Below are 22,707 nucleotides of genomic sequence, written 5' to 3' on the forward strand. Positions count from 1 at the left end.
ACCCAGAGAGGTAGATGAATCCCCCTATCCTGGAGGTGCTTAAAGTCACAGAGCTGTGGTGCTAAGGTTTAGCACCAGACTTGGTAAGAGATAATGGTTGGACTTCATCTTAAAGGTCTTTTTCAACCAAAACAAGTCTGATTCTGTATGCAGGAGTGGACCCTCCACCCACCTCCAACTCAGCAAGATGTTAGAAGAAAGACAGTTAATTAGCAAGTTAAGATGTAGGAGAAGCTTGCTACTGCCATGAACAAAAGTCAGACTGTACCAGTGAGGCCTGCACAGATGACACCTCACAAAACAAAGTACAGCAATATTAGAGCATCATGAAGACAAACAGCTTTCAGCTAGGACTGAACTAATTAAACAGTGTAATGGAAGAGAAAACAGTGGGAAACAACAGAGAAACAAAGCTTTCAGAGATGTTTTGTAAAGGCAGAGAAAACAGTAAGGCTGCTTAAAAAATAATGAAAACTAATTAAAAAAAAATAAGATTTTGGAGTAAAAAGTTTGACCACAAGTCTTGGAAAGCCAAGACACACTGTGAGCAGCAAATGCCCTGCTTCAACTGAAGCAGGCTGAATTCCAGAGCAGTGGAAGGTTAGCAGCCCTGGTAAGGAAATTCAATACTCCTTCCAGAGCAGCAGGCAGGGAGGGCTGACACATTAACTGCAGGATACCCACACGTTGAGTAGCTGCCAGCCTTTACTGGAGGTCCTACTATAAATAATGGCTTTGAATTGCCTACAGAGCAGTTTTAATGGAATATTACTATGGCTTTTGCCAATTTACTGCTCTTCAAGCCTATCAACAACAAATACGGAAGAAGGGGTTCCAAACCATACAGCACTTGCCAAACTGAAGAAGAGAACATCACACAGCAATGATCCAGACTTCCTTCGAGCAGGAGGAAAAAGTGCTGCTGGGAAGACAGTGCAATGCTGTTTCTTGTTGGAATTAGAAATTGCTGCTGGGTGGTTCAGAAGATGCTTTTACACAACTGTCTGCCAGCTGGTACCAAGTTTCAAAGCTACATAAACTTTTCTAAGGGCAAGTGTTGCTGTGGTTTCTAAGGAAAGTAGTCACATTTTGACTTTATAGACTGGATGGGTGTTTTGTTCAAAAGTATTTGAGGACAAGTCCTAAAGTTCTTTTCCTGGTTGAGAAATCCATTTACAACCACCTTCCTTACCTACTCCCCTTTCAGTTTTCCCATAACTACATGTTAAAGTTTTGTAGTAACCCCTGCTTATGAACTCAGCATGACTTTCATGACTCATCTCTTTTGTTTCCAACCAAGTTTGATGTTTAGTGACATTTTCCTTTGGTGTGCCAATCACTTCATTCTGTCACTTTGTTTCAGAAAGGAGACATGAAAATATTTTAGGAAACATTAATCTGCCTTGTAATCAGGAAAACATCACACTGAGTTTGGGGAATATGATTTCAAGTTGACACAGGCAGTTTAGAAGGATGAATAGTCTTTTTTAGCATCCTTACATCAATCTGCTACACTGTGTGAAGTATAATTAAATGTTATGCAGCTGAGTAGAGAACTGCTGCATCCTCCTCTGACTCCAACTCTTTAGGTTAAATCAAAGCCAGTATTCATTTAGGAATAGAGTTTTTTCCCCCCCCGTTTGATCAATAATTAATATCTGTGTTGTCATTTAAAAAGATGTCAATGCTTTATGACTACATGTAGCAACTTATTGCAGATGTTCAACTTGCAACATAAATTCTCAGCTTGGCATACACCCAAAAAAAAGTAATGAGAAATGACTCAAATATTCTTAGATTAGGTAACTTGTTATGCTTGTTTTACAAGCAATGCCAAACTTCAGCTGTTGAGCAAGAGCATAGCATCACTATAAATTCAACAGAAGAACCTCAAGCAATAAAAGTGTAAACGTGTTGGCCAATACAAAAAGCTCACCACTACCTGTTTCTATACTGGCTAGTCTGGGTCAGAAATGTCTTTTCTTGCAGCATTCTTTACTATCATATGCCTGGAACCAAACTAGTTTTAGCTGCACAAAGGGTTGAAGACGCAGAAGAAAACCCATACATCCTGCCTGGCATTTACAATTTGCCTGTGCACATCTTGAGTAAGACTTGATTCATGCAGTCTGTATCCTACTATTCACATTATTAGAGCTGGATTTGCTTTGCTGTTGTACCCAGGCTTTTGCAGTGAACAGCAGTGTTACTGTGGGATTGCATTTTATTAAGAACCTTGTAAAGAGCAATTCAGAGCACAGGAGTCTGTTACTCAACACAATTCTCATCAAGAATTACAGGCTGTAAGATCTCACAGCCAAAGACTCAATAGTATGAGAAGCCATCTCTTGCATGCACTACTCAAGTCTCCAAAGCAGGAACACAAGTCATCTCTAATTCTTATTTCCCTGGCAACTGTGCTCCAAAGATGATGGCTTGATTCACAGTGCTGCAAAAGCTTCTGAAGCTTTTCCTTTTGGCCTGTGTGAGGTTCTCTTGCATAGATGCAAGATACATAATGCTGTGTCCTGAAGGCATGCTCTACCAGCTGTTCACTGGATTCATCCCACCGTCCTAGTATCCCATGAAAAGAATGCAGCCACCAAGAAGCTAAATAAGCTGACTCCAAGCAAGAGAAATGCCTGGATCAGTTTTGCCCCTTGTTGCTCTTCAGAAATGATCTCCCACTGCCCCCTTTTTTAGAGTGATCCTACTATAACAAGCTTGCCCATTCTAAGTGACAGTCTAGGCTTTGACTAGGGCTGCAGGAGAAACAGGGTAGGCTCTAGCACCTTGTTTCTTCAGCTCCTTGGCATGAAAAACAGTTGTGAAAAACCTCAGGAACACTGACCAGCTTTCCACATTCCTAAAAGGAGTAGTGCTTCACACGAATTTAATGGGTCACCTGTCCACTTCTGACTAATCAGGAGAGGTCACATACAGAGGGTAGGAGGACACTGTGGCAAGCTCCCGAAAAGCATCCTGATTTTCTGAAGGCTCTACTCAACCTCCTCGTTAAGGCAAGTCCTGAAGCAGTGCTGTGCCACCCTGAACACAGCTCAGGACAAGAGCTTCTTCAAGCACAACTTGTCAATACCCACTTCTTAGTCTCCAAGGAGAAACAGCCAGCCTGGCCTCTCAGGTGCTGTGGGGGCAGAAGTCCAGAAAATGCCTATCTGCAAAGACAGGGTGACCTACCAGTTGGATCACAATGCTTACAAATAGCACAACTGTATCACAGGATTGTCCCTGCTCTGTGAGTGTTGTGTAACAGCAGCGCTAGTGAATCGGGAGGAGGGTATGGCAAAGATGACAGCTTAAGATTCCAAGCATGGCTTCTGATAAGCCCCTCACTGACGACTCTTATAGGCTAAAAAATCCTGGAGACATATCTGTCCAAAGTGCTGTTAAGTCCCTGTGTAGAAGCCATTACCATGCAGATCTGTTTCAAAGATAGAGCTATTTCAGCCAGATAACCCTGTCTGCTATCCAAATTGTTATACAACTTCCTTAAGTCTTCAGACATCAGTCCTGAGGCTTAAATTACTTTTACATTTCTGGGGGTAAGTAGTTATAACAACAGCACTCATTACCACACCACCACTGATCTCATGCTTTGGTTAGCCATGGATATTGAATACTTGAGGGCACACCCGCTGAAACAATACAGAAGGTATGTGACAATTTACAGGGTAATTCTCCAACATCCCAACACTAATGTCATTCAGTAAGATCTCACTCTATGCTACTCTTTATGGTCACCCCTCTCTGTCCTCCCCTGCATTTGACAACCTCATGCAACAAGCCAAACACAAACTCTGCCATCTCATGGATTTTAATAGCACTGGTCAATCGAGAATAGGAAGTAGTAGAAATTAATTCATAGTAAAGGCAAAAAAATAAAGTCAAAATACCATAGGAAGCATTCCTTCCTGCTACTTAAATGAGGTAGTATGCTGACTAACTCCTGGGGCTGAACTTTTGTTTTTCATTTCTTAACAGCAGAGAGCAATTTTTGCAGATTCATTAAGAAAGCTGCTTTCAAATGAAGTTATATAAGCAGAAAAGGAGGGGAAAAAGATAACTATCGAGTTAGCTTTGAGGCCAATATTTGCTTTCTGCTTGGACTGACACCAAATGAAGGTAATTTTGCTTAAATTCAATGTTTAAATAAGCAGAAGGCTCCTCTGCTGAAGACAGTTTGTATTGCTGTAGCTTAGGAAAAAAAAAACCTTGCCCCAGGAATCTGATGAGATCACTAATTTGTGGCTGTTCATGGAATGTAGACAAGACAATCAAAGAGAAGATCTGCCAGTGGATCAGTTTGTAGCTGCTGGTCCACTGTCATCAGGTACACTATAGATGTCTGTATAATAATCTGGCCTCCTAACAGAAGCACTTGAGGCTGCATCAGTTGAACTGATCCTGACCACGATCAGGGTGTTATTGTGGCAGTCAGCTCTATTTCAGGGATCAGACCAAAATCTATCCAGTTCTCTTAGAACTTATCTTTTGACCTCAATGCCAGTTAAAGCAGGCATTGAACTGGGTTAAGAATTACCCCAAAAGAAAATTAAAAGCTGAGACCAAAGTTCCTGATCGTTGTCTATAACTGGACTAAAGTAGAAAGATGTTCTAATTCTTTTGATTTTGCATTACTTGAAACATATAAAGTGCAGTTCAGGAACATCTCTGGAAGCAGAAATCTGCTGTTTGAAAGTAACTTTTCCACTTAAAAGATGTTTCATTATTAAAAAGGTCGTACCATCTTCAGTGACCAAAACAAAAATCACTAGAAAAATAGAGATTTGAAAATAGACTGAATTCACATGTACCAGGTACCATCCTTAGTGTAAAATTGGTTTAGTTTATGAAAAATATCTTTCCTTAAAAAAAAAAAAGCACAGGCTTACAGTTATTATCACTAAGAAGGTCCACAGAATTCCTTCTGTAACAATTAAACATTATACTCTGGGCTTTTTGACAGGTGGGTCCTGCAGGCTGAATTTAGGAATTTCACAGGAAGAACCAAAAGGAATTCCTTTGGCTGAGACCTTCTTCCCAATTGTTTCAATCTGAAAGAGAAAATACATTGAACCAGTGAGTGTGGCAAGGAGGCACAATCATGTCAGCCTACGAGGAACCTACAGATTAAACCCAGCACCATGGCTACATATCATTAACACTGAATCTAGAATCAGTCAGGGTTGGAAGGGACCACAGGGATCATCTAGCTCCAACCCCCTGCCATGGGCAGGCACACCCTACCCTAGAGCAGGCTGGCCACAGCCTCATGCAGCCTGGCCTTAAACACCTCCAGGCATGGGGCCTCAACCACCTCCCTGGGCAACCCATTCCAGCCTCTCACCACTCTCATGATGAACAACTTCCTCCTCATATCCAGTCTGAATCTCTCCACCTCCAGCTTTGCTCCCTTCCTCCCAGTCCTGTCACTCCCTGACAGCCTAAAAAGTCCCTCCCCATCTTTTTTGTAGGCCCCTTCAGATACTGGAAGGCCACAAGAAGGTCACCTGGGAGCCTCCTCTTCTGCAGACTGAGCAGCCCCAACTCTTTCAGTCTGTCCTCATAGCAGAGCTGCTGCAGCCCTCTGAGCATCCTCGTGGCCCTTCTCTGGACATGCTCCTGCATCTCCACATCCTTCTTGTAATGGGGGCTCCAGAACAGGATGCAGTACTCCAGGTAGGGTCTCAGCAGAGCTGAGTAGAGGGGGAGAATCACCTCTTTCGACCTGCTGGCCACACTTCTCCTGATGCAGCCCAGGATCTGGTTGGCCCTCTGGGCTGCAAGTGCACACTGCTGGCTCATGTTGAGCTTGTCATCCACCAGCATCCCCGAGTCCCTTTCCTCAGGGCTGCTCTCCAGCCAGTCACTGCCCAACCTGTATTTGTGCTTGGGATTGCCTCAACCCAGATGTAGGTCCTCACACTTGGTCTTGCTGAACCTCATGAGGATGGCTTCTGCCCACCCCTCCAGCCTGTCCAGGTCCCTCTGGATGGCATCCCTGCCCTCCAGTGTGTCTGCTGCACCACACAGCTTGGTGTCGACAGCAAAATGGATTACCACAAGCCACAAAGCACAGCGTGCCCAGGGACAGCTTCTGGGACTGGAGTTGCCAAGAGGTTAACTTAAAACACTTTCACAGGTGTCTGCTTTGCCTATTTAAAGCTGACCCTTGAACACTCAGGTGCCTCATCTTCCACAGGACTATCAGTACAAATATGTTTCTAGGTATTGATAAATTGTGGGTTCAGCCTCCTTTAGACAAAGGAGGACTATGTCTAGAGGGAAAGAAAACAAAAGAAGCAGAATTATCCCACTGATTACCTGGAAACCAATGACTTGTAGCTCATTGTGAAGATCATCTAGAACTCTCCTGCCATCAAAGATAAATGCAGGCTTCAGCATCTTCTTATGAATACGTTCATAATCCAACTCCTGTAAAGGCAACAAAGCAGATAGAATAAGTAAGTAGCATAACATTCCCTCTTTTCCCCCCCTTTAGTTTAAATTGAAGACATTTACCTTAAACATGTCCCACTCAGTGCAAATGACAAGGGCATGAGCTCCATCACAGGCTTCATAGGGATCTTTGCTGATGGTGACCAATCGAGACACTGCAGCAGAAGGAAAAGAGTTTTATTCTGCACACATCTTTGGCATCAGTCTTGTGCTCTCCTAGCAAATGAGTCTCCTTCCTTGTCCTACACAAGCAAAGAGTTTTAAGACACTCACACAGAGATGTTCTCTATCATTTGTCACTTAGATTTCACTCACTGAAATGACAGCATCTTGTACCTGCCATCTGAACAGAGCCAGAGCACTTCAGTGCTTGCAGTTAAGCATTTCAATTTGATTTAAACAGCCAAGAGCATCTCAAGAGTTAGAAGGTACTATGGAGCATTCAACCAGCAGCCCTCACAAGCATCATTGCCTGTCCAGTAGCAGCACATGACAGTTACTGTTTTAATACGTGGTTGACACCAGAGAAGATAAATGTGGCTCACGAGGGGCTGCCTTCATCCTCTAACTGCATCAGCAGCTGCCTAGAGACAACCCTCTTCTCCCTCTCCTCTCTCTCTCACCCTCTGCAGATCATTTTCCTCCATTCTCTTCATCCAAAGAAGCCTGAACCAGCCTTTTTATCCCACTCATTCATCATCTCCATCCTCCCCTTCCCAGCAAGAAAACAAAAACTCCCTTCTCCAACAAACTTCACATTATAAATGACCAAATTCTTCATTAATTTGAAGAAACAAATTAATTTGGAAGCAATATGCATGAAAGAAAAATACTCTACAGTGAATTCCAGAATTGGTTGTTTCTACTTTAGAAAGCAAGCAAGAACTAAGGCAAGACAGGACTCAGGACACAAAAAGCTGACAACACTAGGCTCTCCAACTTCTGGACATTCTTCTTTCTCTTAATTATGCAGAGAGAAAATTCTTTGCATGTATTCAAATGAATATTTATCAAGAGAAAAATATGAAATGGTACAGGATTAACATTAATATTTCTGGAATTAACATTCCCCCTGGAAAGGGGAAGAGTTAACAGTAATCCTCTGAGCCATGACAGTCTTCTAGTAACTGTAACTAACAGCATATCATTGCCATGATGGAAATGGGGAAGTTAATTTACAGAATTTCAACAGCCCTTGTGTGTTTTGAGAACAGGGTGGGGAGGGAAGCAGGGAAATTGGCTTGACATGAGCTTTCTTACCTTGGTTATCTTCTGAGACACCTGGATGTGAGAGATCCAAGATGATTTGTTCCTTAGGTACTTTAGGATCATAGATATGGAGCTTTGCTCCTTCATCCATCAAATACTTGCTAATGTAGATACTGGATGACTCTCTAGGGAAGTGAATCAATCAGTTAAAAAAGAACCAGGTGGCATATTCTAAATAATGAAAGTCTTCAAGTGTCATGATAAGCAATGTCTGAGCTTTTATACCAGTTTTACATTAAACATTTTAGTGGTAATCCATGCCAGCAGCAAACTTGAAATCTTGAGGGACACTGAGGAGGAAACAAGTTTACATCTCTTGCTGAATTATGCAAGAGAGATACTGAGACCCAAGACTCCTCCTGACCATAATTAACAAGCATCAAGCTTATAATCATTTCCCACAAACTGCAGCAGGAGAACTGTATCAAGTCTGAGCTTTACAGAAGACAGAATTAACCACCTTGGGGAAAGAAAGCTGGAACTTAGGCTTCAGAGCAAATTAAAACCAGCTGCAAAAATATTTTCTGTGGAGAATGGAAGGACTGTTAAAATCTATCTTTGCTTTTGCAAGCTAATAAAGACTAAAGTTATCTGCTCTAGCTTCTGAATGATTCAAGTATATTGTAGAAGTCAACAATCAATTGTGTCACCCATTTGTGAAAAACTAATCCCTGCTATAAACCAATTCAGTCAGAAGTTAAGGGTCCCAAATTCAATCTAGTTTTATTAATACAATTCAGCCTGGGAGGGAAGGTGTTAGCTGCATAGCTGGTGACAAATGTAGGGAATTCAGGTTAGTGAACTGAATTTGCTTTCTTACCTCGTGTCCCCAGTATCCTTTTTAAATGCAAACCCTAGAATAGCAATCTTCTTATCAGTGACAGTATTGAACAAGCTGTCAATAATGCGGGAAGCAAATCTTCTCCTCTGATAATCATTCATGTCTATTACCTGAAAATATGTAAAACAGGAGGGTGCACAAAGGAGACAGATTCAGTTCTAAACAGACTTTACTAACAACCAAGCCAAGCTACCCACTCATACATTTAACAGAAGCATCAAAGAGAAAGGCAAGTATTTTTACCCAGCATCATAAGTAATCCAAAGATAAATTTAGTTGACTTATCCAATTCTGAGACAAATCCTACAGTGACTGCAGATGCATATACACACACACATACTGTCATATGCTGTCTAGTTCAAAGGCTAGGATTTATTCAGATTGCCTTTTTCCTCTTAAGTCTCCACCTTACTGTATCCTAGACAGAAACATGGGAAGCTATTTCAGAGTACTTGATGTCACATGGACATCCTATTCCAGACCTATACATGCATTTCCTTACAAGCCATATGCAACAACTGAGATCCTCTTTTAGCCTTTTTAATCCACACTAAGAGGTTTCACTAAGCAAAACTAGCATGCTTAAAACTTTTGTTATTACATGAAAGTGGGTTCATACACTCCAATTGTTCTGGTGAACCTGATTTATTGCAGGAAAAGAAGAAAAGAAAAAAAATTGAGATGTATCCAACTCAGTAGTGTGGTGATGGAGAACAAAAGTAACAGTTAACAGGGTAAGAGGGATACATTTCTTTCTGCAGGTATGTTTTCAAAGAATTAAGATTTCACTTTCAGGGAATTAAGATTATAGTGCCTTGCCCTGTCTGAAAACAGAGAATAAAAGTTAGGATCAGCTTTGATCAGCGTAATCTCTAGAACTTGTCTCCTGGTCCCCATGTGCATGTACTGGGATGAGCTGCAGACAGTGCAGTGCTCAGGCCACAAAGAAGGGTTCCTGTCATTGCTTATGCACAGGTGTGTGCATGGCCTGACCAGTGTAGGCTGGGCAAGAGGACAGTGTTCTGAAGAGGCAGCAGGTGCAGGTAAAGGGTCGTACTTCTAAACACAGCACTTTATTCTAACTCTGCAGCAGCTGTTCCTACTATTTGATTTGTGCACATCTTAATAAGCCATGTAGAAACACTGCAAAGATGTGTTCTTAAAACAGAGTAAGAGCATAAATGCATTAGAAGTAATCTGAATTAGTGTGTTTACACAAACAATGCAATCTTTTAGGCCTTTGTTACATTAAAACACACCCAAACATCTCCACAGAGAGCAAACCATAAGTTGTCCCATGCCTTTGGGTTGCCAAGATACCGAGTAGGTTGCATTTTGAGAAGGGCCCTTGTCCTCTTGAAGGACAGAGCCAAACCAATTTGTCTCCTTCAAGACAGTATTATTTTTTGTATTCATCAGATTATCAGTGAGGTCACACAGTTAATCCCTGCAGGCCCAGACTTTTGTCTGCTATCTACTTAAACCTTAAGCAGTAGCTCTTGAATATCAGAACCTGGGGCTCCTACACTTTCCTGCTGTGCCAATACATCTGAGCCCTCACTGACCCAAACCTCTCCTGGATGCCTGCATAAGGTTCATGAAGTATGTTAGATGTCTCTTGAAGCTTCTCCACCACTGACTAATGAAGTGGATTTTTAAAGGAAGGTGTCAGCTTGAACCTCTTCAGAGGCAGACAGTACAAAACTTCCTTGCCCCAGGCAATTAATCTAAGAGTTACAGCAGCAAATAAGTAACCAGGCTGACAATTATCCCCTAGCTGGAGGTTAAACTACCTGAATAGGATGTTAGACATCACAGATATATGTAACAAGCTGACTGAAGTCACCATGAGAGATGACTGTGTTTTCCAAGCAGTTAAGGGGAAATGATGAGATTCAGCAAAGCTTCAGACAATGGTAAAGCACTACTAGGGATTTTTTTCAGAGAACAGAACCCTGCAAAGCCAAGAGAGCCTAAGTAACCCCATCAACAGTACCACATGGCCATAATAACCTCCATAATGGTATAAAAAATACTGGACTTCAGTATGGATATGGCACAATTAACGTCATTATGGACAGGCTGTTTCAGTAAATAGGGAGCAGAGTGGGATGGAGATGAGCAAGAGTTAAAAAAAGACTAGCCAAAAGGAAAGCTGCTAGTGAAGAAGGCAAACTATGTGCTACATATTAAGGAGGCAGCCTTGATCACCACAGCCTAAATCAGGGCAATAAGTCAAAGCTGTTCTTCTGATCATACCATGCAAGTCAAAGCTGCTTCCTCAGTCAGGGCTGGGAAGAGGGGTGAGGTGCTTTCAATACAGACTGAGCAATGGCCGTATAGCTGCTCTGGTTCTAGGCCTGAAAGCATCCACATCTTCCCAACCATTCCTAGCATTAGCCACAGAAGAACAGCAACCATGTTTATTTAGATGAACAGTAAGCTCTGCTGAGTTCCTTCAGAAAAGGGCTGTAAAAGCAGACCCTGAAGTAAAGATCATAAACTCTGAATTCAAAGCAGACAGAGATAACCAAGTACAAGAGGAAGACAAGAGTTTGCACATGCTTGTACTTCACATTTTCTACTGATGCTTCTAGACAACATCCCAATCCATTTGAATTCACCCCCAAAACACCTAAACAAATGCCAGTGTCAGGGTGAAGGCCCCTTAAAATGTAGAGATGAAGGTATCTGCTCCTTGAAGCTAAAAGACAGATTACATGTGGACAGTGCTTAAAAGCTCAATGCCTGAGAGATGAATGCTGAAGAAACTTTACCCCCTCCACAGTTAGTGAAGAACTTGTACCTGTTGCCAGTAGCGGGCTACTTCAGGTAAGTTCAGTGCCTCACAAAGGTACACTAAATTCAAGACATCCTTCTGAAAACAGCTACCTCCAAACCCTGAAAGAGAACAGTTATTTAACAGGTAAATAACTCATTTTTTGGAAACAGGTACTTTTTGTCAATCACTGGCATATTCAGCATTATCTTCCCCACCCCAGTATTACACTACTAGCAAATGAAAACTTCAACCACTGGACCTATTTAGTCAGTTATTGAAGCCTTCAAGTCTTCTTCAAATCCTGCTGAAGTCAAATGGAAATTCTAACCCAGTCTCAGGGGAATGTACAAGATAATTCCTTTTTTAATTATTATTATTATTATTATTACTACAAGTGGGTGGACAATCTCTTGCCTTTGGTCCCCTCCCACTAAAAGACTGGTTCTGAGAAATACTAAGTCTGTTAACATTAGGTTCCTTCCTTCTACAAATCAGAAGTTACCTTCACACATTCTGACCTAGGGGCACCACTTCCCTCAGGCCACTGGTAGCAGCTCCTGAACAAAACTGCAGTAGCTGCAATTGCAAAGACACCCTGCAGAGCCTTGTCACCAGTGATGATTCATTAAAAACAACGTTGCAGATCTCCCAGGGTTCCAGGAAGGATAAACCATGTGCTCTGAAGTCTGGGGTTTCAGATTGTCAGGGTGTAGAGCAATCTCAGTTCTACACATTCTACTAGAAAATGTGACTTCTGCTGGTACTCTACAGCAAGATTTTCATACACTCAAGCTGTAGACAATCCTAAGAGCACCAGATCACTTACTTCAAAACACTACTGGTAGACCTCTTGCACTACCAACCAGAAGCTGAGGAAAAAATGAAGAAGATTTTTTTATTTACCAACACTGGCTTTGAGAAACTTATTTCCAATTCTTTGGTCTGTTCCAATAGCTCTTGCTACCTCTTCAACATCTGCTCCTGTAGCTTCACACAGGGCACTAATGGAGTTGATGCTGCTGATTCTTTGGGCAAGGAAAGCATTAGCTGCCTGCAAACAAACAAACAAAATATAGTGAAAAGAACTTCATTTTGCCAGAAACCAAGATGCTTACAGACTGCAAGAAAGATTTGTTTTAGAATCTATGTAACTTTGTTGTGATACAACATAGTTAACAGCAGGTAGCTAATAAACAGCAGTTAACAGGATCTAAGCAAATCATGTAATGCTTAACTTGCAGAGTTTGAATCATTTTATGATGTTAACCATTTTCCACAGCACTGTAAGTTATTACTCTTAGTAATAAATAGAGTAGCACTAAGTGAAAAATGGATTTCATGGAAAGGTGATATCATCTATTAGCTCAGCTGAGATAATTGGTAAGATTCATATCCTCTGTCATACATACTGGGTCCTCCCAACCTCATCTGTCATTCCTAACTGCATCACTCCATGTCGGTGAACTTCTGCTTCTTAGTTTTGTCTCACACCCTTTTCTCATTGCAGACAGTGAGTAATACTAACCAGTTTAGAAAGTTCTGATGACCAAGTGTTGGTTGTGAGGATTTTTTCTTTGGGCACCCAGTGCTCATAAACAGCACAAAGAGCACGGACAGCCTTCTGTCCCTCTGGAGAATCATCTCCACCAATAAGCACTCGGTCTGGGTTCTTCAGGTCCTTGATGGCTGTTCCTTCTGCAAGGAACTCTGGGTTAGACAGCACCTACAGACACAGAAATAACAGATGAAAGCCAGAAGGAACTACCAGCCTTTAAAAACACAACTCAAAGACTGTGCCTACCTGCAAATCCAAGTTAGGCTTAGTATTAGCATCAAATATCCGACGAATGCTCTCTGCAGCACGCACTGGAACTGTGCTTTTCTCAGTGACAATTTTATAGCCATTGGAGTTCTGCACAATCCGTCTGGCACAAGCTTCAATGTACTTAAGATCAGCTGCTCGGCCTTTTCCCATCCCATAGGTCTTTGTTGGAGTGTTAACCTAGGTACAAGCACGCGGAGGGGGAAGAAATGTTACAAGTCTCTTCACAAGAGATACTGACAAGGTGAAACTGATCAAAGATGACAGATATTTTCCCTCCCAGAGTCCAGTTTGCTTCTACCCCAGAATTATTCTAGTTACTACATCAGATGAACAGCTATTAGTTTTCTCAATTACCCATTTTCTTTGCCAAAGAAAGCTCACTGATCTCTATTCAAGTAGAATTTAAAGAGCAATTTAAAGCAGCTCTGCAGGCTTCAGTGAAACTCAGCCCTTATTCTGGAAACACCAGTAATTTCTTCATGACTACAGACACCTTTTGCTTCCTCTTCTCAAAAAAATCACCCAAGAACCTTGCAGCTAGTGAGGCACTTGTAGTCTGAGCTCACTTTGCAGTACAACCTAAATGCAGAGCTGCCAAAAGTCTCTCAGAACCATGGCATATGTTACAGCAGGGAACAGGCTGGACATCCGCAAGAATTTCTTCACCAAAAGGGTTGTCAAGCTCTGGAAGAGGCTGCCCAGGGAAGTGGCTGAATTATCATCCCTGGATGTGTATAAAAGACTTGTAGACATGATGCTGAGAGACATGGTTCAGCACCAGATTTGGTAGTGTTCAGGTAATAGTTGGATTCAATAATCTCAAAGGTCTTTTTGAGCCTAAACAATTCTAGGATTCCATACTGAAGAACACAGAAAAGACACCATGAGGGAAAGCACATCATTTAGATGAAAACAGAGGAGTCTTTTCATTACAGACTGAAAGAAGAAACAGCAACAACATGTAAAACACAACAGCACGCTTTAGTCCAAGGACAGGTGGCAATATATGGGCTGTATCAGTGGCAGTCATCCAACCAAGCAGCATTCATTTTAGACTTCATGAAGAGAAAAAAACACTGTCAGAAAGAGAGCTCTGTACTGACAAGACCCAACAAATAGGAGCTCTCAAGAAAAGCAGACTTGAGGAACAAAAAAAAACTCTCAACTGTTGCCTATCAAGATGAATAAAATAAGTTCTTTTGGATTCTGCATTAGGGACAACCTTCTAGCTTACAAAAGGTCACACTGTTTATGTTTGACTGGATCCTCTTCCTAGTCACATCATCGGCTTAGAAATACTAAAGCAAAACCCTCTTCCATTAATGCACTGTTTTTTAATGGCTTATAGAAATAGGTTATATACTGATTATTGGGTTATAAAGATAATTTTGCATCCCTGCCTAGGAACCACATCAATGTTATTAAGGTCCCATAGATTTTAGAGGTACACTGCAGTTGACTGATCTGCATTATACTCTGCCCTAAAACCCCACACACCTAACCAAGCTGAACATCAACACTATCTTTCAAGCCTGAAGTGCTGAAAGGCAGATTGCATGGGGGCTTGAGCAAGCTGGTCTATTTGAAGGTGTCCCTGCCTATGGCAGAGGGGTTGGTACTAGATGATCTTTAAAATCCATTCCAATTCAAACCATTCTATGATCCTTTAGACCTATTTGCTTGCTAAACACTTCTCAAACATTCTACTGCTTATAAGAAACAAAGGACAATAAAATAAAAAAGCTTACTGAACACTTTTCCCACAAGAAGAGAACTGTGACACGGTGACATGACATTGCTAACTGAAACTAGATGACAAAAAAGAGGCTTCTTCCTAACAGAAGGGCAACAAAATGAGTTGATAGGAAAGATTAAAAAAAAAGACAAACACAGACAATCACTTCTTGCCCCTAAACTTACAGAAATAAATACAAGATCAGCTTCTCTAATGGCATCATCAATACTGGTGGAAAAGAAGAGGTTTCTTCCTCGACAGGATTCTACAACTTCTTTTAACCCTGGCTGAAAAAGATAAGAGGGGGAAAAATAGCAGTTAATGTTAATGCAATTAGAAGAACAGTAAGCTGCATGCCCAAAGAAACAGCATACAATTTCAGATACAGAAAGACCTTTTTTCTCCCCTTCAGTGTGGCATGTTCTGCCTGCGAGATACAATGCTTCTATAGATCTACATAGTGAAAAAAATTACACCTCAAATGTTGTCTCAAAACTGTTAGTCAGACTGAACTGTTATTTGCACAGTTTAGATTTTGGGCTCTAGTTACTCCCATGCTCAATTACATCACCGTGAGCGAAAACTAAAGCAGTACCTATAGAGTGATCTTGGGCATATGCATGAAGCAAAGTTTTACATTACTCCCTAGGTTGCAAACAGAAGAGGTGGTCCCAACTCTTTTCCCCTCAGCTGCACATTTCCCCAGTATTTTAGATCTAAAACCGGTTCAGCACCAAAAAAAAACCAAACCACAAAGAAGTCTTTGGTCAAATCAGCAAGCCCAGATTCAGTGAAATAAAAAAAAGGGTGGTGGAGACAGAGGAGACCAATCCTTTTCATAACCACCCATCTCTGAAACAAATAGAAGTTATCATGGCACCACACCCGCAGCCTGGAAGAATCACAGGCACAATTTGATAACGTTCTTTCCAGAGACAAGTACTCTTCCCTTAACACCACCCCTAAGACAAGAGCAGGAGGCCATGAGTAATCTTCTGTGTCAGAATGGTCCACAGAATTATTTAACTAAGATGAAGTTGTCATGGACAAAAGAAGCCTTTACTTTGTTTGAAAAATAAACTTATATGCTGTACCCTGGCAGTCCAATCTCCAGCTTGAGACACACCTATCGCAACATGAGATATTTCAGTGCCAGAAAGGCAAAGGTTAACTAGAAGGACAGGGAGGAAAACAAAGCAGAAGTATTTTTACACAAAGCATTTTTGCTGGCTCACTTCATACCAAACACCTGCTTAAAGGCAGAACAAAGGCTATTTGCCTGTCCTGACAGGTTACAGCCCATCAGATGTTTCAGCTTCAGTTGAAAGTAGAAAGGCAGCCCTCTAAGACAATTTCTGACACTGGAAATTAAAATAACAACAACCAAAAACCAAACCATTAAAAACCCCCTCTGTGCAATGACTCAATTTTACAAACTGAACAGTCTTGGCAGTTTTTGTACATTCTCTGCAGCAAAGAACATAATTCCAGGAAACAGATGTTGTGAATTTGGGATGGGTTTGGGGTTTTTTTTGGTTGCTTTATTTACTTGTTTTAAAAGCCATGACAAGAGTAGCTTTATGGCCAGGTTTAACCCAGTCAGCAACTAAGCACCATACAGCTGCTTGCTCACTCCCTGCACCACAGCAGGATGTGGAAGAGAATTGGAAGAGAAGAGTAAAAGTGAAAAAACTCATGGGTTGCAATAAAAACAGTTCAATAGGTGAGCAAAAGCCAGGCACACACACAGGCAAAGCACTGCTTCCCATGGGCAGGCAGGTGTTTGGCCATCTCCAAGAGAACAGGGCTCCATTACATGTAACACTTGAGAAGAAGAAAGCCATCACTCCTAATGTCCCACTCCTTCCCCCAGCTTTACGTGCTGAACGTGACATCACATGGTCTGTAGTCAGTCAGGGTCAGCAGCCCCAGCTGCATCCACTCCCAAATGCTTCTGGTATCCCCAGACAGCCCACTGGTGGGGTGGAACAAGGAGCAGAAAAGGCCTTGACTGAGTAAGCACTGCTCAGCAGTAACAAAAACATCCCTGTGCTATCAACATTGTTCCCAGCACAAGTCCAAATTGCAGCCCTATAGTAGCTACAATGAAGAAAATTAACTCTATCCTGCTCAAAACCCAGCAGGCTCACTGAATATGTTTATAGGGAAGAAAGCACTTGCTTTCATGTTCTTCACTCATGTCTCATCTGCTAATGTGAGCACTATGAGGCACTTAGTGCCGTGGTCTAGTTGACTGGCTAGGGCTGGGGGATAGGTTGGACTGGATGACCTTGCAGGTCTCTTCCAACCTGGTTGATTCTATACATTCTCATCTGAATATGTATGACAAAAAAGGTCTATTCATCATGACTTTAAACCAAATCTATAGTAAGAGATAAAAAACTGCATTAGTGCTATAGCACAGACAGGAGTCAGCAGGCTTCTTACAGCAAAGCACAACTTAGTCCTAGGCAAAACACCTTGTCTTTGGCAGCCAAGTGAAGATGTTTTCACCCCCTTCAAACAACTCAACTTATATAACTACAAAATTTGCCTCATGAAAGAATGAAGAAAACAGAAAGAAAGAGATCTATTCTTTAAAAGTGAAAAAGTGTGACATGTAAGTGCCATGGTCTAGCCTTGAGCTCTGTGGTAAAGGGTTGGACTTGATGATCTGTGAGGTCTCTTCCGGCCCTGATGATACTGTGATTACTGTGATTTCTGTAACAAGTGCCAAAGGAAGCAAAATAGATAAATATATTATGTATTTTTCAGATTAAAGTGATTTTGTAGTGAAGGGGTGCCAGTATGATGTCTTTAAAAACATTTTTTTTCTAGGCCAAACTTCCCAAGACCAGACTGAAGGTTTATGGTACAAATGAATCTGGAACATGACTGTCCCTGGCATGGCAAGATGGGCAGCAGAAATTAGATTTCAGCAGAAAGGAAATGAAGCTTACCACACAGTATTACACATTCATATGTGTAATTTACATTCATTACACATCACACAATATCAGTAACTAAGAGAACTACGTTATTATGAAATCAAGTCTAAAAGAAGTCAGCACAATTCACTATGCATGTACAAACACATTTTTCCATAGGAGTTCCTTCATACATAATCCCTAAGTAGCTGGTGCAGGTAGGTACTGAAAAAAATCTGCTTCGATGAGCAATATTGACAGGCAGCTGTTCCAGAATACTCTTCCTGAAGGATATCCCTATGCTATACTTATGGAGCCCATGTGAGAATCATAGAATCAACCAGGTTGGAAGAGATCTCCAAGATCATCCAGTCCAACCTAGCACCCAGCCCTAGCCATGGCACTAAGTGCCTCATCCAGTCTTTTCTTGAAGACCCCCAGGGACGGTGCCTCCACCACCTCCCTGGGCAGCCCATTCCAATGGGAAATCACTCTCTCTGTGAAGAACTTCTTCCTAATATCCAGCCTATACCTACCCTGGCACAACTTGAGACTGTGTCCCCTTGTTCTATTGCTGGTTGCCTGGCAGAAGAGGCCACCCCCCACCTGGCTACAATGCCCCTTCAGGTAGTTGTAGACAGTAATAAGATCACCCCTGAGCCTCCTCTTCTCCAGGCTAAACAGGCCCAGCTCCCTCAACCTCTCCTCATAGGATTTGTGCTCCAGGCCCCCCACCAGCTTTTTTGCCCTTCTCTGGACATGTTCCATGTGGAAACACCAAAAAGGAAAAAAAACACTACACAGACTAGAAGAGACAACAGGTAAGACAAGTTTACCTCGTAGATTGGAAGTGTATCAGAATTCCAGGCATTGATTCTGGCCTCATTGACATCCACGACAGTAACTTTGATATTGGGACACATCTGTGCAATAACACTACAAGTTGGCCCACCAACATAACCAGCACCAATGCAGCAAATCTTCTTAATTTCGAACATGATTGTTCTGGTAAGAGGAGGGGAGAAAAAAAAATTATAAATTAATGGCCAAGGATTCAAGGAGATGAAAGAGAAGTAATGTTCTATTATTATACTGCCACGGAGAGAAACATTTTGCTAGAGCTCCTCACTGTGAGGGTGGCAGAACGCTGGACCAGGCAGCACGGAGAGCTTGTGGAGTCTCCATCTCTGGAGGCACTCAAACTTGCCTGGACACTGTGATTCTGTGTGATCTGTGGGATTCTTCTCCATCAGAGGGGAGTTTGGACTAGCTGATCTTCAGAGATCCCTTCCAGCCCCTATCATGCCAGGATTCACGAACCGATTCTCCCTCGCCCCGGAAGGCTTTGGAACCAACCCCACTCCAGGAGCGCCAGCACACACGGACCGTTTTTTGTGGTGGCTCTGGAAGCTACCAGCCACACCACCACCCCTTCGGCCAAGGAACTGCTGATAGTGCCAGGTATGAGCACCGACAGTGCTGCAGGCAGCACACAGGGGCAGGGACTGGCGCAGCCCCACAGCGGCCACAGCCGCACCAGGCCGCGACCCCCAGGCCAAGCCTGCCCCCGGCCCTGTCCTTGAAGCCCCTCGGCTGGAAAAGGCCGCAGCTCCTGCCTCCTCCTCAAGCGAGGCCGCGGGCCGGGCACCTACCCCGCTGCCCACCGGGCGGCTAGCGCCAGGCTCGACCCTCGCAAGCTCCATAACCGAGAACCCAGCCGTGGGGGTCCCGTTGGCCGCGGCGGGGAGCAGCTTCCCGGCGAGAAAGGCGGCCGCCGCCCCGGGAAGCCCCCGAAGAAGCCTGCGCTAAGACCCGCGGCAGGCGCCGGAGCTGCTGCGTGGAGACTTACTGCGTGTGGGCGCGGTCCTGCCCCGTCGCCGCGGATCGAGCTGAGGGCTGCGGTAAGGATGCTCGGCGAGCTCAGAGCGACACTCCGCTAGCAGCGGAAACGCGGCGGCTATTTAAAGGCCCGCCGCGGTGCCGAAGCGAGGGCTTCATCCCGGAAACTCCAAGCCAGGCCCAGCCCGCCTCGTCCCTTCCCCCGGGGCCGGAGGCCGGCACGGCACCCCCCCGCTCGCCCCGCCGCCGAGCACGCCCAGCCGCGCTGCCGGCGAATGGCCGCAGGACACCTCAGGCACCACCGCCGGCAGCGCAGGGCCCGGTCCCGCCCCGGCCACAGCCCCAGCTCCGGCCCCGCCACGGCGTGGGCGGCTCGAGGGCCGCAGGGCGCCCGGGCGCGGCTGGGGTCTCCGCGGCACCGCCAGCCCGGGCTCGAATTCGAGAGGGCCCCGTCGCGGAGCTTTCCCTCAGGGAGGCGCGACGCCTCTGGAGGCGGGACCGTGTGCCGCCGGCCCCGTTCTCTTGCGGCGCAGGGATTTTTACCCCTCTCTCTCTGCTTTATTGTGTGGTTTTAGGGGTTTGTGTGTCATGGCGGCTGGATCTGTGCCTGGTCTCTCTGCCCCTGCCTGGGAGAAGGGTCCCCACATCGGAGAGTCACTGGGAGGATCACTCAGACCGTTGCCTCCTGGGACAATGCCTGTGGCAGCGAGGGGCGAGTGCGCCTCCGGGCCCCACCACGAATACCAGGGGTGCCCTGGGCAGCTCTGGCCTGGGCTCCCAGGGGATGTCGAATGACAGCTGCGGAGCAAGGGAGCTTAGCAGGGTGCCTGGTTGAGCTGTGCCCTCCTTCTGTTTTTGTAAGAAAAGTTGATTTCGGTGGGGTCAAATCCGTGTGAATGATTTTGGGTTCTTAAGCTGTACTGTGAAAAACGAAACATCGTTCTTTTTCCCATTGCAGTATAGTGCAGTCCTAACGCAGATCAACGAACAGAAACGTGAAGGCATAGGAAAAAACCCACAGCATTTAAAGTCCACACTGCAAATACTGACAGAGTAAAGAAATGTGATAAGCTTCCACTTTCTTGCCCTTGCGTGTGAGCGCTGCCCAGGGCTGTGTTGCCTACTCATAGTAAAGTTCTCAGATAATACTTCTGCCCTTTGTATGATGGTGATATGTTAACAGTATATATTTAATCTGACCAGGGCAGCAGAAAGGCTGTGACAAATCTGCTGTTTGCTGTGGTGCATTCAAGTTCACTTTCCTAGAAGCTGGAGGTTTTGCTGCGTCTGCAGTACTGCACCACTGCCGCTTTTAACAGCTCGTATGTTCATATACGTATGTCCTTGTTAACCATGTGAACAAACTATTGCCTTGTCTTTGTGCATGTTTCAGTCCATAGAGGCTAAAGTATCTAGAAAATAGATTGGAATCATTGTTTCTGGTTTATATTTCACTCTGTGACTGTTTCACTCTGGAGGACCTGATTTTTCCCTAGAAGAAGCTGTGCCTGTTTCAGTGAGTACATACTGATCCTTTAGAAAGAGCACTGAAAGAGCCTACTGAGCTTGACAGTCCGAGGGCAGGATCGCGGTGGAGTCAGTGTGCTGAGCCAAAGAACTGCCTGGCAAAGGTGCAGGCTCCACCATGTTTATCCTGAAGTAAAAACAAGTAATGCCTTGTCTCGGTGCTAATTTGCACAGATGTCTCATTTTTTTCCAGGGAAGCCTATGCAAAGCAAGTAGAAGCTTGGTGAGTTCTCACTACCAATCATTTTTTCTTACACCATCATCTTCAAAATTCCTGTCTGTGTCCTTTAGGTCTCAGAATAGCCATAAATACATACACTGTCACTACTGAGAATTTCACCTAGTCCTTCTGGACATGTTTGTTGTTGTCTTGGAAAGGCCAAACCCACTTCAGATCCTTTACGTGGTTCCCTGAGGGAATTTCTTCCTAATGTCTAATCTCAAGATAGCTGCTTCTAACTTGAAGCTGTCCTGTCCATTCCATGCCTATGACAAAAGTCTCTCTACATTTCTCCTGCAGCCTCCTTCAAATACTGGAAGGCTGCTCAAATTCTCTCAATCTTTTATAGCAGAGGTGTTCCAGCCCTCTAATTATCTTTGTGGCTTCTTCTGGACTTGCTCTAACAGTTCCGTGTCCTTCTGGTGTTGGGAGCTCTAGAGCTGGACACAGGACTCCAGATGGGGTCTCAGCAGAGTGGAGTAGAAAGAGAAAATCCCCTCCCTTGACTTGCTGCCCACGCTGTTGGGGATGCAGCCCAGGATATGGTTGGTTTCTGAGCTGCAGACACACACTGTCAGCACATGCTGAGCTTCTTGTTGCCCAGCACATCCCAAGTCCTCAGGACTGCTCTCCATCCATTCTCTGCCCAGCCTGCGTTTGTGTAATCCTTCCTTCAAATTATCAAAATACTATGTATAAAAAGTGAAGCTTGGTAAAGTTCAGATTCATTACAGTTCTTTTCTAAAGGTGAACTAAACAATTCAGAGATGTTCCACCTCTGGGAAGTTTTTTAAGAGAGATGTTTCTAGTGCAAAAAGTGAATTAATACAAAAGAGATGTTCACAGTAGCCCAATTTGGCTTTATAATTTATGATCTTAATATGTATATTTTGCAAGACTTTAAGTAAAACACTCTCTTAACTGGTTGCTGAAAAGTGTTTTAGCAGAACAAGAGCATCAGTGAAGAGTTGTCACTCTCCAAACTAAGCTTTGAGCATTAAGGTCTGGGTCAGAAGTCTCCCTCTAGGGTAGATCTCAGTATTGTTTCTCTCAGGTAAGTTCCTATATGTGTTATTTTGGAATGAAAACTTAGACAGCTGTTGGCATGACTGATGAGTGACTGTTCCATTCGTCCAGAATTTTACATTTTAAAGAGCATCATTTGCATAAGAATTCAGCAAGTTCCCATATCCTGCTGGGAGACTGGCCCTTCTGAACCTGGTATTAAGCAGCCTGAACTTTAATTCCTGTCCAAGAAAGGT

At 43.6% G+C, this 22,707-nt stretch overlaps 1 protein-coding gene across 1 annotated transcript; it reads right to left on the minus strand.

Annotated features, from left to right (window-relative positions):
- Nucleotides 1-2,206: 2,206 nt before the first annotated feature.
- On the minus strand, nucleotides 2,207-19,818 carry UGDH (UDP-glucose 6-dehydrogenase). The gene is made up of 12 exons (XM_064149153.1): nucleotides 19,709-19,818; nucleotides 18,696-18,864; nucleotides 15,118-15,219; nucleotides 13,174-13,374; nucleotides 12,898-13,095; nucleotides 12,276-12,423; nucleotides 11,397-11,491; nucleotides 8,570-8,700; nucleotides 7,741-7,874; nucleotides 6,544-6,635; nucleotides 6,346-6,456; nucleotides 2,207-5,075 (listed from the first exon to the last, which is right to left on the minus strand). The coding sequence occupies exons 2-12, from the start codon at nucleotides 18,855-18,857 to the stop codon at nucleotides 4,965-4,967; spliced, it is 1,485 nt and encodes a 494-aa protein (XP_064005223.1). The 5' UTR covers nucleotides 18,858-18,864; nucleotides 19,709-19,818; the 3' UTR covers nucleotides 2,207-4,964.
- Nucleotides 19,819-22,707: the final 2,889 nt, after the last annotated feature.

This window comes from Pogoniulus pusillus, chromosome 9, assembly GCF_015220805.1.
Source record: "Pogoniulus pusillus isolate bPogPus1 chromosome 9, bPogPus1.pri, whole genome shotgun sequence".
NCBI classification, from domain to species: Eukaryota; Metazoa; Chordata; class Aves; order Piciformes; family Lybiidae; genus Pogoniulus; species Pogoniulus pusillus.

What these genes read in the sequence shown, in the direction of transcription:
- UGDH (XM_064149153.1), bottom strand. Translation starts at nt 18,857, where the DNA reads ATGTTCGAAATTAAGAAGATTTGCTGCATTGGTGCTGGTTATGTTGGT. An exon ending in CATCAGAACTTTCTAAACTG is followed by an intron (nt 12,424 to 12,897) that starts GTTAGTATTACT and finishes GTTTGTTTGCAG; the next exon opens with GCAGCTAATGCTTTCCTTGC. An exon ending in GTTTCTCAAAGCCAGTGTTG is followed by an intron (nt 11,492 to 12,275) that starts GTAAATAAAAAA and finishes GTTCTCTTTCAG; the next exon opens with GGTTTGGAGGTAGCTGTTTT.